General features: G+C 40.3%; 1 protein-coding gene across 2 annotated transcripts in view; it reads left to right on the forward strand.

Annotated features, from left to right (window-relative positions):
• Positions 1-15,683, forward strand: part of wdr70 (WD repeat domain 70) — a 43,239-nt gene extending 27,556 nt beyond the window's left edge. For both annotated transcript variants that reach the window (XM_077543064.1, XM_077543065.1), the window contains exons 11-18: positions 802-901; positions 1,011-1,095; positions 1,173-1,311; positions 10,099-10,199; positions 10,291-10,370; positions 13,311-13,427; positions 13,982-14,144; positions 15,362-15,683. In XM_077543064.1, the coding sequence (XP_077399190.1) occupies positions 802-901; positions 1,011-1,095; positions 1,173-1,311; positions 10,099-10,199; positions 10,291-10,370; positions 13,311-13,427; positions 13,982-14,144; positions 15,362-15,449 (873 nt within the window). In that variant the 3' untranslated portion in view covers positions 15,450-15,683. The remainder of the gene's footprint in view (positions 1-801; positions 902-1,010; positions 1,096-1,172; positions 1,312-10,098; positions 10,200-10,290; positions 10,371-13,310; positions 13,428-13,981; positions 14,145-15,361) is intronic.
• Positions 15,684-18,237: the final 2,554 nt, after the last annotated feature.

Genomic DNA, 18,237 nt, shown 5'->3' on the forward strand with positions numbered 1-18,237 from the left:
GGACCTTGAAAGATCAGTCAAAAATGCTTAAATCGGCTGGCACCCACGGCATCCCTTTTCTGAAAACGTCTGGCAGTCAAAGAGTCAACAGGACATCCTAGCTTTTGCTGCTTTCGTGATGGTAGTTGCGAGCACGGTCCCCTTGAGCAATGTTTGCACCGAGTGGCGGTCCCTTGGCTTTAAATTCCATGTCTTGCCCACCATCCTACCGGATTATTTTTCAATTCTGGTTGAAGAAGTTTCTTTTAAAGCCTGGAGGGCAACCATTCGTTCTATTTTCATTCTTCCTTTCTCTAGGATGAAAATTGGGAAAAATGACTTTTTCAGACGAGACCTGGCCAAGAGGGCAGCGTTTCACAGCTAAGTTATACGGCAGACATTGCAACTTGAGCCGTTATATTTATCAGGAGAGTCGTCGTCGTCGTCCCCCCCCCTCTGTCCTTTAAAAACATCTTCAGTTGAGTAAATTGATCCGTTCAGCTATTTTCAAGTCTTTGCAAAAATCATTTCAGGTACTGTAGACAGGCCAAATTTGAAAGCGTTTTTTTTCCCACGTTCTGTCCTGACCTCGGGGATTTGTAAGCAGAAGCAAATTTTGCGGCTTTGGCGAACATTTATTCCGAGATATGAAGGAAGCGCAGTGACAGGCAAGGATGGATGTGCCGTAGTGGAGTTCGTAGTGGACTTCTATAAGCACAAAGTTCACATGTTGTAGTTGAAAGCTGTTTGGTGATCAACACCAGGCAAATGTTTCTATTTTGCTGCATGTGTTAATTCTAAGGATTTTTCTTATTATCGTAGGTGCACACCAAGTTCCACTGTCGGCAAGCCCACACGCCAGGGTCCGACATCTCCCGTATTTGCTTTTCCTACGACGGCACCATTCTTGCGTCACGTGGAGGTGAGAAGTTGAGAAGTTAAAAGTTTGGATCCCTCTTCCTGAGATTAAACCGACGCATTGACTTTCCCTGAAATGTCACTTCATATTACCCCTTTGTTTTGTCTGCTAGGCGATGACACACTGAAGATTTGGGACATACGCAACTTCAAGAAGCCATTAAACACGGCCAACGGACTGACTAACTACTTTGCGATGTGAGTCACACTTCCAAAGTAGACTTTAATGGTGTTACATCACGACAATTTCATGTGTTTAATTCCACCCCGAGCAGGACCGACTGCTGTTTTAGCCCCGACGACCAGCTGATCGTAACGGGGACCTCGGTGAAGAAAGACCAGGGCAACGGGAAGCTGGCCTTCTTTGACCGAGCCACCTTTCAGCGAGTCTACGAGATAGAAGTCACTAATGCGGTAAGAGATTGTTTTGCTTTTGAACTGAATCGAAATGTATGTCGGAATACAAAAATAATTCAATTTACAGTACAGTGGTACCTCGGCTCACGAACGCTTCAGCTCACGAACTTTTCGCCTCACAAACATTAAATTCGCGAGCATTTTGTCTCGGCTGACGAACTAGTTTTCGGCGGACGAACCAAATCTCGCGACACGAGAAATCACGAGACGCTGACGCACGCTCACGGCGTCCCAGTTCGTCGCCCCCCTTTGTTTGAGTGCGGACGTGGTTTGTGTTCGGTAGACATTTTGGATCATTTTGGAGTACTTTTGGAGTGTACTTTTGCTACCATGGGACCGAAAAAGACCCCACAAAAGGCTAGTGTTAAGCCTAAGAAGACATTGAAGAAAATTGCGGTCGAGCAGAAGGAGGAGATCATCGACAAACACGAACGAGGTGCGCGTTTGTGTGACTTAGCGTCCCAGTACCAGTACGCTAAGTCTACCAACAGGTGTCAATTAAGAGGTTTTTAGTCAGCAACAAGGATAAAGAGTCTCCTGAGAAGCAAAGAAGAGAAGCCACACCGGAGGACTCTCCTTCCAAACAGTAACTCCCTCCCTCCCTCCTCCTCCCACTCCATTCCATCAAGCCTTCAACTACTGTACCATCACAAAGGCAAGTTGCAAGTTTTGCAAATAAAAACACTTTATTTTACAGTACAGTGTATTTCTTTAATTACAATACAATAGCACATTTATTATACATAAAATAAGGTATATTTTGTATAGTTTTAAGGCTTTTTTTAGTAGAAAATTGTGTTTTATGGGGACCTGGGAACGGATTATTCTCATTTCAATGGTTTCCTATGGGAAATACTTGTTTGGAAGACGAACTTTTCGGCTCACATACTACCAATGAAGTTTGTGAGCCAAGGTACCACTGTACTTTAAAACTCCCAATTAGGTAGAGAATGTGTCGCGAAGATGATATGTTTCGTGGTGTGAATGATGATGAACACCTTGTAAAAAGGCGACTTTGACGTTCAATTTGAGCTAAAGTTTAAAAAAAAAAATCTGGTTTAAATTGAAATAGATCTGATTAAAAATATGATTACAATTTTGTATAACTGTGACATGAGGGACAAGAAAAATAAATGTGTTTGTCATTAATGAGAAACGAAAAACTTTCTCGCTAGGGTCTCCCATGCTAGCAAGCAATGTACTACTTTCCCATCCTAACCGATAAACTTTCTCAACAAAAATGAGAAAGTTCAATAAGAAATTTTCTCGTTAGAACTAGAAAGTTTCTCGTTCTAATGAGAAACATATTTTTCCAAAAAAATTCTCTCATGCTCCGTATTTATAATATTATAATAATAATAATAAAATATTTCTTTTTTAATCAAACTTGCCATATAGTATGGTACTAAACAAAATATTTCTACTACGACATCCCCATCATGCATCTCCTAAAAGTCATCTTGCATCGCAGCAGCCTCTATCTCACGTTATTATGGACGGCGAGTCGCTGTAATTCAAAACAGTTGACCGGCGGCCACTCTAATGATTTACCGCGCGGAATGAGTATTTCATCTCTCTGTCTGAGATGAAAGATTGACGGCAGCATGTAATGTTATTCACACATGGACGCTCGACGCGGCGCGGGGGGAAAGTTTTTAAAGCGCCGAGCTCGTCAAAGTAATCGGATCGTCTTGGATCGGATCCGGCTTGACGCACGCCGTTACCACAAAGCCCTGGCAAGACGGCCTCATTGACACTTTTTTTTTATTCGGGTTATGACTTTGGATGTTAAAATTTCATTATCTTAGGACAACATCAGCATGTTCTAGCCTACCCCCCCCCTCCTCTTTTGTGGTCGATCGTAGCTGGTAACCGTAGTCAAAACATGGACGTATTACAAAATACCAAGTCATAAGCACTTTGGCGTATTGACATCGACCATTGGGTGAACTTGCGGGTACGAGATCGAAAAGGACATTTTCGGTGGCAGAAGATAAAGAATTTGCGGATCCATTGTTTGTGACATTTCTGCTTGTTGGCATACCGCAGGATTTTTTGGAATGCGTCTTGCTGGATGAAGGACGGAAAACAAACCAGACAATTACGACAAAACAAAGCGCTTTTTCTAAGCCAGAAAGTGAGGCCTTGTTTAGGATCTCTTTGGATTACGCAGGTGTTGCGAATCTTGTGGCCGTTTGGGTAAAAAGTACACGTCGTTCATTACGTGCCGTTTGACTGACGGCGACCAATAAAGGCTCGGATGGCGCTGAGCTGCGGTTCTGAAGTGCCTCCTCCCTCCAAATGAGTCACAACAGTGGAACAAGTCAAACACAAAAAGAACACAAGCGCTTCAATAAAAAGAGTTCACACTTCAGTCCACCCAAGAACGCAGACAGTCCAACATCAGGAAACTCGTCCAGATATCCAGAAAGTCGTGTTTACGTCACACCTGCGCCTGAAAGTGGCCTCGCGTCAGGAAGAAGGAAGCATCTTCAGTAGCAACCTTTTAGTCTCATCTCATTAAAATAGCGATGAAATAAATAAATGCCACGATAGTCTTTTGCTTGCTGGCGCCAAACGCTGGATTTAAAAAAAAAAAAAAAAGTCTTGCGAACACGAACGGGACTGGAAAAGCCGCAGCTGTGTTTCTTGTTTAGTGGTCGCTGAGTGGATCCAAATGTGCTTCTGACAGTTTGGATGTCTTACAAGCCAAAAACTCGGCAGCCTCGAGGGGAGCGGCGCTTGTGTCTGACTCGGCGTCATGTGAGATTACACGATTGCATGAATGAAGGAGAAAGTGCGAATCCCGAAATCCCAGAAGGAAACCAAACGAAGAAATCGGCCGAGCACTAGAAAACTGTGTCTGAGGTATTCTAAAGGTGCCATTTTAAAAAGGTCATGTTTCAACTTTTTCTCCATCTTGCATGCTCCACCAATGCCCAGATGAGTGCAAAGAGCCCTGACTGTTTTACTCTGACTGCACCTATCAGCTTTTATCTTCCCTTTTATAGTAGAGTGTGCAAAGTCATGTCTCCGTTTGTGAACTGTGGCTGTCGCTTTAATATCGTGCACGTACTCGCACGCGCACCATTGAATGAGCCTGACACAGATGCTGCAGTGACGCTTTCGGCCAGAGGTGGCAGTCATGAGTAAAAAAAAAAAAGTGACAAACTGCACAATGATCCTTTAAGAAGACATCTTTGCCAGAACTGCCATTGAACGTAAAAATCCAATATTTGAGAGTTGCCCGTACCAATAATTGGGCTTAATTTCAAAGTCAGCAAAGACCTGATTATTGGATGTCTCTAAAGATTATCCAAAGCGATTATCTTGCAGTGTGTGGGACGAGAACCGTGATTTCTTCTCTCCGATCTGCTCAGAAAATGGCTAACAATCGTAAATGTGAATCGAGGTACACCCGTATCGATAACCAGCCTGAGATTTTGAATTTTTCTTCTTTTCCAATGAAAGTAAGCAAAGGCCCGCCTGTCTAAAGTCGATCAAAGATTATCTCTGGTGATTATCCTGTGATTTGGAGTGTGATTTTTTATTTTATTTTTCCTCCTTCTTCCTCTAAGATGTGCTGGGAAAATGATGAGGCTGACAATCGTAAGAACACTGTAGCGGTAGTGGGAATAAAAAATATATATATTTCAAGCTGCTTTCAGTGTTCATCGTGAGGACGAAAGGCAGACGTTCATATCAAAGCATCTTTTTGTGGTGGGAAGCAGCCACGCGGGAACGCGAAATTGCTTTTCCAACAACAAGTCGGACCATGCCAGGTTTGAGTGTTAGCTTAGGCCACGATATGATACGGAGCGGCTCAAAACATACGAGCACAAAGTTACTGTTTAAAGACTTAGCCGTGTCTAGCGCCTTAAAAGCAAGAGAGATAAATGCAAAAAGAAAAGTCTAAAACTCAAATTTAACAAGAATGTAGCCGTATTGTTAGGATTGAGCGGTCCTACCTCACAAAAAATACAGTTTTACGTAAATAAAGTCAAATTATTACAAGAAAAGTTTAAGCTAAAACAAAAAAGTTGCCCATTCTAGAAAATAAATTGCCCTATTACAAGAAAAAAAAAGTCTTACATTTTATGCGACTACATTTAGAATATTAAAAGAAAAGAGAAAATGCATTTTATGAAAATGAATTTATAATATTATGAGAATAAAGCTGGAACATTTCATGTGGAAGAAGCTCTAACATTATGGGAATGAAGTCCTTGCTTAAGAATAAAGTCACACTGTTACAAAATGAAGTCATAATATTGCCCAAAAAATGTCGATTTTACAAGAATTAAGTCATGATGTCAGAAGAAAAAGAAAATAAATTTTAAGAGAATAAAGTAGTAAGAATTTTGTATGAGCATTAATATTGCATTTGTATTATAATTATTATTTGAGAAACTCAAAAGTTATGTGAATAAGTGACCAGCTCTTATATATATTTTTGTTTATGTTGTTGCTTTTAAATTACATTCTTTAGTAACTGAATTCTGGGTGGAAAACGAGGCAGATAAAATAAGACTTGTCTTCTTTCTACATTGGGGGAATATTTTTTGTCTTATATAAATGAATAAAATGAAATGAATTAATGTGTTTAATATCTGGAATGCAGCCGTAATATTTTTAGGAAAAAGTCACAATTTTCCGAGAAATGTTGTTGTCAAGTAGCACTTTAGTATAAGCCAGAGTTAACGCTTATGTGGAAATGTTGACATCCACTTGTTAAAAATATTCCCGAGCTATAACGTCTTTTCTTGTCATAGTACAACCCCCCCACCCCTCCTTTTTTTTTTTTTTTTTTTTTTTTTTTTTTTAAGTGTGGCCCAAGACTCATTTGTAGATGCCTGCCGCTTCTGTTAAAATAATCTGAGTCAAGAGGCGTGATATATGTATCTCTGTAAGCTCCCGTCCTCAGGAGGATCCCGGGTCCGAGCTCTGATCTTGCGTGGACTGTGGCTGAGTTACAAGTGATTGGTGGCCCTTTTGCGTTTCGCTTCCTCTGCCCGCCCGCCTGGACCGCATTGCACTTAAATTCTTAGGCCGCGCTGTCTGCTGTAAACATAGTAAATAGTTCATTCATCAGCTCCACCAAGTGTACTCCTACTGTGGGAAAACAAAACAAAACAAAACCTCACAATGGTTTGACAAAACCCAGCAGAGCTACTAATAATATTTGGTTTATTGGTAAAGTGACGAGCGGTGAGTTGGAAGGAAATCACAAAATGCGTTTAACGCAAGTTCTAAAAAAAAAAGTCAATTCGACATGCCAGAAACAAAAAAGTGAGACGGTAAATGCACTCAAGTGAGATTACAGTAATGGGCCCGTTTTATAAACAAGCGCTTCACCCTTTCTACTGCACACAAAAGGAACGAGCCGCTCTGCCAGCACACTCTTAAATAAGCAAGCTGCAACCTACCTGCAGGCCGCACTGTGTTTTTTTTGCCATTGTGTCGACTCTTCGGTGGATAGAAAAAGTCTACACACCCCTGTACCAATGCCAGCTTCTTTTTTTTTGAGATATTTAAAAAAAGAAAAGAGAGATACAGATCAAGATTAAAAAATAGGGGTGTCAAAAAGTGCATTAATTTTGAGTTCATTTAAAGTTGCTTTAATGCCACAAAAAAAAATTTGACGCGCGATTACTGTACTGGGGGAATTCCAGTCGCAACGCAGCAGACACGTCCATGTCAAAATTTAGCAGCAACAAATTTCACAATAATGCATATATTTGTGGAAACTTGGGGACAAGATTGATTTTGCCATTTTAAAAATGTGCCAATGTCTTACAAATGCAATTATGCCATCTAGTGGCAGAAAAATGAGCAACACAAATCAATATCACACTTTTACACAACAGGTCATATTTTTAATTTTAACTCAATTTTATGAATTATTATGAAATTACTGTATCAATGACTAAAATATGCAGCCGCATTTCTATTATAATTTTTTTCCACTTTTATGTTAAGAGTATGAAAACTTGGAGAACAATATTTTATTGTACATTCAGAACAGATATAAAATTTGCGATTAAAATTTTAATCGCCTGACACCCCTAATTAGAAACATTTAGAAAAAAAAAGAATTCAATGTAACGTACCATATTTTAATATTTATTATTATTTATTGTAAATTAAGCATTTTACTGACTAGTCAATAATCTTGAGGGAGATGTAGGGTAAAAAAAAATGATTGTGAAACACTTTTTGACCTAAAGTAGAAGCAAATGAGGAACGACTCCACCGCACACGAAGAGGCCCGTGATTATTTGCAAACATTGCAAATTCCCACCACGCATAACCCGAAACTGCGGTGGGCCCAGACCGAGGACAGGTTTCCCCGCGTGGCCCAGTTGCGCAAACGTAACCTGGCTGTCCCAGCGGCGAGCAAACCGAGCGAGAAGATTCTTTTTTTTGGGGGGGGGGTCTGGCTGGAAATACCATCACTCCGCAGCGGGTGAGGCTTTTAACCCAACCCCTTTTCATGCACTTGTGTTTTTACTTGTATGTTCTGCAGGGATGAATTTTGAAAAATATTATATATATATATATATATATATATATTATCATTAATATTGTGATTTAATACGCATTTTTTTGGGTAGGTTGTCTTCCTGTGCCCATAAATTAAAAAAAAAATGTTTTGCTTTTATCAGTTATTATAGTTAGTTAGGATTTGAATTGAACCGATTGATTAGCCCCGGTCATTAGCGTCGACAACACATGACCTGAGATTTGGTTGTTACCGATGTAACACAATGCTCACCTCAGATTGACTTTTGGGATTACATTTTTGATTCGGGACCAATCGTCCATGTCAGGTGGATGTGTAAACAAATTGTCCTCATAATCCAGTCCTCTAAAATCCAATTTTAGGATAAATTTGCATTCAGTCGCAAAAAAAAAAAAAAAAAAAAGGAAAAGCGTATCACTTCTCTCACCAAAAGTCCATTGAAGACCTTTGATGTTTCTGTCTAATGACAGTGGTTTGTCATTTTTCAATTCTTTATTGAGAAAATGTCATTTCCATCATGTTGTGTCACATCCTGCCAGTTAAAGAGCGCACGCGTTGACCAGATTAACCCCTCATCTCTCGGTTTGAGCTGCACTCATCCACCAACGAATGGAAGAAGAAAAAAAAATGCCAGGAAATGTACTTGGGATTTTTGTGACCGCTTCAGAGTAAACAATAAGAGCTTTGAAATAATTTCCATTATTCATAATTACATCGAAGAGTGCTTTTTTTGTTTTAGGGCAGAATTAGGCACAAAATGGCAGGAGGTGTTAAGAGTAACAGGTGTTTATTTGGGGGTAAGGCATTCAAATTCAAATTTCCGATCTGTTTTCCGTAGCGCCAAGACATCTGCTTATAGTTCTTATAGTTCTATATATGTTAAAATTTAATATGGAGCTTTTTCAGAACGTTGTATGAGTTAACGCGAATGAGTGTGCGTGTAAGATTGACACTCCTTCCGCTGGTGTCCTGGTGGGAAGCTGAACAGCTGGACGCTAAGCAGCTTTCCACCCTCACCGAATCTGGACTACCCACCCCCCATCCCGCACACGACCGTTCCGTCCGTCCTAGGCCACCGACCCACCCCCCACTTGTGTTTGTACGTCTAAAGCACTCTGCCCCTGCGCACCTACAAATCTCAGTGGGTCGTCACAGATGTTGATGGGCCGCACAGAAAGGAAAGTTCAGGACATTCCCATTAATGCCTATACCCCCCCCCCCCTTTTTTTTTTTTTTTTTTTACTTTCCCACTGCTAGTCACCTGCTAGCTTACACGCTAACAGGCGTCACTCATCTGCAGCGTCATCCACCTCCGTATACAGCTTACACATTGTAGTCACAAAAAAATGGCGGCAGATGATAAACTTAGGGGGGGGGGGGGGGGTGTTCAGAGAAATAATCACATGACTTCCGAATCTCTATTGATCATTAGGGACGCGTAAAAAAAAAACCGAATTAATCACGCTGACAGTCAGCTGAGCGCAATAGCTAATGGAAACGGGGTGAAGCCGCCCGCATGTTGGTTTTGCGCATTTTAACAAAATTTTCTTTAAAAAATTTCAAGTGCGTCATTTGGCACAGTTGAACACACGCAGCCCAAAAAAATGGGCTGCAGCAATTATCCAACTTTTATTTAGAAACAAATCTCTGAATTCACCTTACATGATCTTTTATAGGGATGAGCGTGTTCGACCATCTCAATTATCTGTATTCGGAGTGGGCGTGGCATAAATCAGAAATAGGCGTGGTTTAACCGAAGGTAGGTGGGGCTTACATCAATACATTACAGTATTTTATTTTATTTTTTTTCATTGAAAAAAATAATCTGTTTAAAACTGATATGGATTCATCAAAAGTTTCTATATATTTTTGTTTATTTGAAAATTATTGACTAAACAGTGTAATAAAGGTTCAAATCAAAAGTTGAACTATTTTCCCCAAAAGTTTTAATAAACCCAGAAAATGTTTGTGTATGAATAAATATTTACAGAACAGTCTGAGAATGAATATTCACTGTTTTGTTCGTGTAGCCTCGCACACTCCGTGGATAAATGTGGTCACATTTGCCGATTGGCACCGGGCCATCTGTCACACACAGACACGTCCTGAGGGATCCCGCCCCCTCATCCCCAACCACCAAATATAGTCAAGTAGCGCAGCGCAGCACTCCTGGGCTCGTCTCGTACCAACACCAACCTGCTCTCACGACGACAACAATAAGGCGCTCATTCTTTCTGCGTGTGCGTGCTTTGTCACAACAGAGTGTGGTGCGCTGCCTGTGGCACCCCAAGCTCAACCAGATCATGGTGGGAACCGGAAACGGGCTGGCCAAGGTGTACTATGACCCCGTTAAGAGCCATAGGTATTTAACACACAAAACACACACATGAGCATTTCCAAGCGGTCCATACGTTTCCTTTATGTATCGTGTGATTGACGTGTGGTCCATCCAGGGGGGCGAAGCTGTGCGTGGTGAAGAGCAAGACCAAAGTGAAGCATGCCGAGGCCTTAGCCCAGGAGTACGTTATCACACGTAAGTTCGAACAAAGTCTCTTTTGCAATGAGATCGAAGATAGTGGCTATGAAAAGTCTACACACCCCTCTTGAAATGCCAGGTTTTTGTGAGACCAAGAAATCATTTCAAGAATGTTCTCCATTACTGTGACCGTCTACCTCTAAAACTCGAAATTATTATTATTTTTTAAATTTAACAATCAATTTGTACTTACCTGTCATCATTTGAAAGTGTGTCTGTTTAACACCCACATAACCAAATAAAGTTAACTCATTTACCGCCAATCCAATAAAAATTGACGTCTCCGTAGCACTGCCCACTGAGCCACAGCGGACTTGAAAAAATTGACGTCTTTAGCTGTCAATGACAGTGAGTGCTGTTCTAGTAGGCTTTTTTTTTTTTTTGGTGCTTTCTAGCATGAGCCTAAAGTTTTTGTGTTCTCACTGACCTGCTATTTGGAAATGCTCTTAATTCCACCCACCTTGCCTCAGGCCCAGTTCCGGTCAGTTATAGTTATGAAAAACTAGCGAAGTAACTACAATTAAAAAAGAAATGCTTTTGAAAAAATACAAACCAACTGAAAAAAAACATCTTATATTTTTAATACGAACTAAAACTGTAATTAAAGCAAAAATTGTTCTACGTTTTTCTCTGTCAATATCCTACATGCGCTTTCAGGATTCATTTTAAACGTATTTATTTCAGTTTTGCTTTACATCCGTAGCTACGGAAGCAAGATCAGTTGTTTGAGAATTGTAGTTTACTTAATTACGCAATGCAATATATATATATATATATATATATATATATATATATATATATACAGTATATACAGTATATATATATATTTTTTTAAACTTGGCATTCAACTAATAAGTGTTCCTTCGCTATAACGCATTTCATGTAGTGAAGGGTTTTAGAACCTTAAAACATTTTTAATAAATGTCAAACATAAAGTTAACTACTTCGCAGATTTTACCCCCAGTGGAAAACAAAGGAGCGCTGTATTAAAAAAACAAAAAAACAGAAAAACTAATACTAAAACTATAAAAAAAAAAAACTTTTAAGAAAGAAATATATTTTTTGAATCAAAAAACAAACTTTATTTAAATTAAAAAAAAACATTCAAAACTAAATATAAACTAACTATACTGTAATGAAAATCCAAAACTATTAAAACCCTGTTTCCAAATTAATAAATTAATTTAATCGTTTGGTGATGAGCAGTGTTGTTCTTGCACTTACTTCCAACAGCATATGAGAAGTCTGCTGCTAAATTTCACAAACCAAGCCCCGACATTGCATACTACCCTTTTCTTACTTCGATACTACCAACAAAGTTGTCCTTAAAAGACTGAGCTGGCGACCAGGACTAAACCACGCGGCATCCACGGCATCCCATTAGCTGATGGAGCGTCCAGTCGCGCATGAGTAGCTGGCCACGCTCCCGCCACGTGTCCCCTTAACACTCGATCACGCCAAGGACAGACGCCTGTCTTGCCGCCTGTGGCTACTCGTCCCCCACACGCCGCCGCCGCCTCCCCCTACCTGCCGTGCCGCCCTCACACCAGGCTGTCGGGACAGAAGTATCTCTTTTCGTTTGGGTGGCGTGACCGCGGCGTGAAGTGGAGTGGAGCTCCGAGTGACGCACTCGCTGCGCCGCCGCTGGAAAATTAGAGGGGCTCATTGAGGGGAGAAGCGGGGGAATCTGTTAACGCTAACCTTTTTGCTTAATGTGGCGTGGCGAAGAATTAACGGCGATGGAAAATCACTTCATCTGAACCTGCAAACACACACACACGGCGATCGCGCAGGCTCACACTCGTGGCGGTGAGTGCTAGAGAGGCTTTTATTGTAGGTGCGAACCTAAACATGGCGCTGCGTTACCCCTCACAACCCCAACATTGAAATGAAGAAGAATTTCGGAGATTATGAATACGGCCCGACCGATATGCAATTTTTTAGGCCAATACCGATACTGATTTTTGTCCGATTAATCTGCCGATTATTTAAAAATTAAATTCAATTCAAAAATTTCATTTCATTCTTTAAAAAAGAAATGAAAGGGGATAGAAAGAAGTGAAACTTGTGGTATCTGCGGATCAAAAAAGAATAAAATAAAATAACAATAATAGTAATAATAATAATCAACACAAAATAAATAACATTAAACAGTCAATATGCTATTATGGTAACAAACAAAATGATTCAACAGCATTGCCTTGTGCTATATTTATCCAGTAATTGAGCTTTTATACTTTTTTAATGTATATATTTAATTAATAAAATTCTTATTTAAATATAACAAAATTAAGGACAATAACAAAACAAAGCAATAAGAATAGAATAAACTAAAATAATAGCAACTGAAAAAAAACGTAAGAACAAATACTGACTGTTTGTTTTGGCCTCTTGGGGGCAATGTGGTGCCGTGCATCCATGCTGTAACGCTAAAAGTGAGTACAGAAAAAAAAATGCGATTAAATTCTATTAAAATAACTCATTTTTCACACTTTAGGAAGAATTTGTGCCTTTGCGTAATGTTATCGTACCTGTGGGTATCTGTTCCCACAGCATTTGGGTGTGAATATTCGTTATTTGAAGGAAAAACACTCCCTTTGCTTTTAGCATTAGCGCTAGGCTAGCAATGTTTTAAAAACGAAGCATGTTTTGTATTTGAATATTCAGTGGATGTCATTCTTATCGTCGTGTGTTTAGTTTTACAGTTGACTCCAACTGGGGTGTCATCAAACAGCTTAAAGGACACTTCGGGACAACAGAATGACCAGAATAACACACGCTACACACTTGCTAGTTGCTAATGCTACGCAAGCAAAATGGTGCCTTCAGGGTACTTCCACAGCGTCGGAAACTTTGATTTGCTACAACTCGCATCCAAACGCTCACACGCAGACAAAGTGTAACATTGTGAATGATCCCCTTTGTTGTCGCCGGCAGCGCACGCCTTGCCCATGTTCAGAGAAGCGCGGCAGAGGAGCACTCGCAAGCAGCTGGAGAAGGACCGACTGGACCCCAAGAAGTCCCACAAACCCGAGCCTCCCGTATCCGGACCAGGTGAGGCCACTTTGTGACAAAAATACTTGGTGGTTATGTCAAAGACTTTGCTAAACCAGCTAACAAAATAATTAGCTAATGCTAATAAATAGAAAAATACACCTTTCTATGTTTTTCTTTTTAAAAAATCACTAGTTGTGGATGAGCATGTGCATGCGCTACAGTCGTCCAACCGGCCCCGCCAGCGCCAACTTTGTCCGCTTCCAGCTGGCTCGTCAAGCGCAGTGTTTTGTTTCACACTCGCACCCGTCTCCTGATGTTTCCACGGCGAAGTGCAGCGTTGCAAAGAGATATTTCAAGCACGCTCCACCAACACATGCTATCCAAATGCTCGTAACTATGGCGAAGCTTCAACAAAATATCGTCCCATTGTTTTAAACAGCTGTGTTCAGAAGTGTTGCGCAATACGCATGCCCATAATGTCAACACGTCATCAAGGAATACTAGCTTCTATATTGTCTATGACTTCTTTGTCTTCTCATTTTTTGGTCACATGACTCGGGGTCCCCCACCTGTGCTGATTGGGTGACCTTCCCACATGTCTTTGTTTCCAGGCCGAGGCGGCAGAGTGGCGGCTCACGGCGGCACCCTGTCGTCGTTCATCGTGAAGAACATCGCCTTGGATAAGACGGACGACAGCAACGCCCGGGAGGCCATCTTGCGTCACGCCAAGGAAGCCTCGGAGAACCCGTACTGGGTGGCCCCGGCCTACAAGAAGTAAGACCCTCCAAACGGGCGACGTGAGGACTCGGGTTCCCTCGGCAACGGCGTGACGTGTAAATGTTTAAAGAGCCGCTCGAGTCGTGCAGGCCCGCATTCAAACGTGATGGACAGCTTTGGATGGTTGGAACAGAAACGACGCCGTTCGATGGCTATCAGGAGGCGGGGTGGAACAAAAGCTGGCAGGTTGCACGTCCTCATGTTTGCGCTCCCGTGCAGGAGCAGGTGAGCTTGGAGTTCACAAGTAGAAACGTTCCAAGTTGTATCAAAACATGTGGGCACTTGGTTCGAGCTAATATGAAATCAAAGTCATTCAGAGAACATTTTTAAAAACAATTTGTAGAAGTAGAATGGAGTGAGGTTCCCCATCCGGTCAAAGTTAGCGCTTCGATATGTCGTCGTCATCACTACCACGGACACATCTGCTGCTTTTCTTTAGTGTTTAATATGTATTTTTGTAGCAATGTTTAAAATTGTTATAAATATTGTGGACAGGTGGAGAGTAAATGGAGTGAGGTTCCCTAACCTGGAAAAAATAGCACATTATTACATCTCTCTTTACTACCTTCATGTTGGTGTTTAATCAATAATTGTTAGGCTGGAGTTACTTTTATTTTGTGTAATTAAATTTGATGAGGTTTAGCTCTGAGCTGCAGGAAGTCCTGCCTTTTCTACTTTTACTTGTTTAGCAAATTGAACGTAAATTATTCATGCTTATTTGAATGTTTTCTGTCATCAAAAGTTATGCGAGATGGAGTGACGTTCCTTACTAGAAAAGTTAGAACAGTATGTCTGCAACTTTTCTGTCTTCACGTTGGAATTTTTCATGAAGAATCAATAAGTTGGCTGGCATGTTTGAATGTGAAGAAGTTTAGCTTTGAGCTTCAGGTTGTCTTCCTTTTTTCCTGCCTATTTCCATTTTCTTTTACATTTTAAGTACATAGTTTGGATGTAACTCATTCTTCAACATACTTATATTTTGTATGGTCCGCCAAAAGAGGCCAAGAAGTGGATGGAGTGAGGTTCCCCGGCCTGGAAAAGTTAGCGCAGCAATACATCTGCAATTTTGTGTTGGTATTTCTCGTCAAGGAGTATTAGGCTGAAGTTATGTTATTTTCTATATTTGAAGGTGAAGAAGTTTAGCTCTGAGCCTCAAGTTTTCCATCATCATCCTTCAATGTGATCGCTTGTCTTGTCTTGGGTTTGTCCTGTAGGACGCAGCCCAATCCCGTGTTTGCAGAGGACTCCGAGGAGGACGAGGAGGCCGACAAGGAACCGGAATGGAAGAAGCGTAAAATCTGAAGCCTGAGATATCAGAACTTCTTACATTAAGCCGACTCGAGGTTGCTTGCTTACAACACCTGCTTTGGCCCAGAACGGAGGTACTGTCCGCGGTGCACTTGCATTTGTCCTTGCTTGTGCAATCGTGATCTTGGTGTAAATAAAATGCACGTTTCTGGTTCCTAAAACCAAACAGCCACCAGTCACCATTTCGTGCTTCTTCCTTTTGGATTTTTAATAAACAGATGAGACAGACGTGTCAAATAATATATGAACTCATTTGACTGAACGACATAAATCAATGCAGACTTCTAGTGGAGTCTTGTGATTCCACCACATGTACTTTTAGTTAAAGCTGGCGTCAGTAAATCATTTACAAGCTAATTTTTTCTCGCCTATTAAAATGTGTACCGCAAATTCGCATACGTCATGCAGTGTATTCACCAGCAACGTCAAGTATGATTGGTCACTTTTTATTTGGTGGTTTTACTGCAACTTTGAGAACAGTCCAACCTTGTAATGTAGTAAATAGGTAAGTACTACTTTCTGAATTGTTTCACTCACGTAGGTTTCTCTCGCTGAGGGTGAAGTCAATTCATCTATCATCAGAAATGCATCAGTAAGTATGCTAGTCTTTCGCGATGGACCGAAAATTCTTCATTTCCTTATTTTAAGTCTAGCTACATTAATTTTTTTTTTAACTTGAGAAGACCAAGCACCTATTGGAGAGGTAAGGCTTCTTTTTTTTTTTTTAAATGAATGGCTCATTACAGAATTGATCGTCTCCATGGAATCTCAAACAATCCATGCAGGAAAATACAGTGACATACAAAATGTAACTAGTGTTAGTAAAAGTGATTTCTAAATAGTTTTAAATACTTGAGCACCCCATTAAAATGTAAAATTGTATTCTTTTTTTTTTTTTTATAAATACGTTTTTTATGCCTTCCTTGTGTTATTGTGTTAAAATATATTTTAGAACTGACATATTTAAATATGTTATTGTGCTTCAAAATAGTTTTTTAAATGCATGCTTAACTCTCACTAGTTATTACTAAAACCATTTTAGCCATCTAGAGGAAGAGAAAACAGTTGAGCAAAAATGGCATCATCAGGTGGGTAGACATAAGGTAAGTCCTTTCCTCTGTTTTTCATATTTTGATGTCACATGCGTTTTCAGTCACATTGGAGTGTGTCACTTAATCTAACGCAATACCTTTACTCATATTGTCAGAAAAATACCTTTTGAAATCAATGTTTTTGTTTTTCCGTTCAACTGCTGAAGTTGCCCTTGACCAGTTAGCATAGCAGCTAACACAGCTAGCCCCCCTGTTAATCATGTTATCAGAAAAATACTTTTTCATTTCGATGGTCAATAGCTAAGGTTGCACTTGACCAGTTAGCATAACAGCTAACACAGCTAGCCCCCCTGTTAATCAAGTTATCAGAAAAATACTTTTTCATATCAATGTTTTTGTTTTCCCGGTCAATAGCTAAGGTTGCTCTTGACCAGTTAGCATAGCAGCTAACACAGCTAGCCACCCTGTTAATCATGTTATCAGTAAAATACTTTTTCATATCAATGTTTTTGTTTTCCCGGTCAATAGCTAAGGTTGCTCTTGACCAGTTAGCATAGCAGCTAACACAGCTAGCCACCCTGTTAATCATGTTATCAGAAAAATACTTTTGCATATCAATGTTTTTGTTTTCCCGGTCAATAGCTAAGGTTGCTCTTGACCAGTTAGCATAGCAGCTAACACAGTTCGCCACCCTGTTAATCATGTTATCAGTAAAATACTTTTTCATATCAATGTTTTTGTTTTCCCGGTCAATAGCTAAGGTTGCACTTGACCAGTTAGCATAACAGCTAACACAGCTAGCCCCCCTGTTAATCAAGTTATCAGAAAAATACTTTTTCATATCGATGTTTTTGTTTTCCCGGTCAATAGCTAAGGTTGCTCTTGACCAGTTAGCATAGCAGCTAACACAGCTAGCCACCCTGTTAATCATGTTATCAGTAAAATACTTTTTCATATCAATGTTTTTGTTTTCCCGGTCAATAGCTAAGGTTGCTCTTGACCAGTTAGCATAGCAGCTAACACAGCTAGCCACCCTGTTAATCATGTTATCAGAAAAATACTTTTGCATATCAATGTTTTTGTTTTCCCGGTCAATAGCTAAGGTTGCTCTTGACCAGTTAGCATAGCAGCTAACAGAGCTAGCCCCCTGTTAATCATGTTATCAGACCTTTTGATATCAATGTTTTTTTTTTCATTCAATAGCTAAGTTTGCCCTTGAGCAGTTAGCATGGATTCTTGAGCATTGGTTTGCAACCCTGTCCTTTTAAATAGAGTGATACTAAAATTAAGTCTGTTAAATACTATTTTACTTTAATTGGAAACGATTTATTCAGTGATATGTTTTTTTTAATACTGTCTATGAGTATCTGTAACAGCCAAATTGAGATAATTGATGACCACCGTCCGTTTGTTGACTACTGTCACGCTAAATGTTACTTTTGAGTTTCAACTGAATCTGCCTTATCTTGCCATCAGTATATTTTGTACATGATAGTTTTTACTCCATAGAAACAAATGTTTTGAGCCCCCTGACTCACGTTTGTGTTTACTGTACGAACCTGGCGGCTGGGCTGCCGTTCAAGAATGCGGCGCAGGAAAAAGGGGTGGGGGGGGGGGGTGCTAGGTCTGCTCTCCCATCCTCAATTTTACATTGAACTGCTATAAACACACGGCGAAGCAAATTAGCACCATGTGTCACTTACGTCACGACTAAAAGGCAGAGACGTGCG

This window comes from Vanacampus margaritifer, chromosome 14 (assembly GCF_051991255.1).
Source record: "Vanacampus margaritifer isolate UIUO_Vmar chromosome 14, RoL_Vmar_1.0, whole genome shotgun sequence".
NCBI classification, from domain to species: Eukaryota; Metazoa; Chordata; class Actinopteri; order Syngnathiformes; family Syngnathidae; genus Vanacampus; species Vanacampus margaritifer.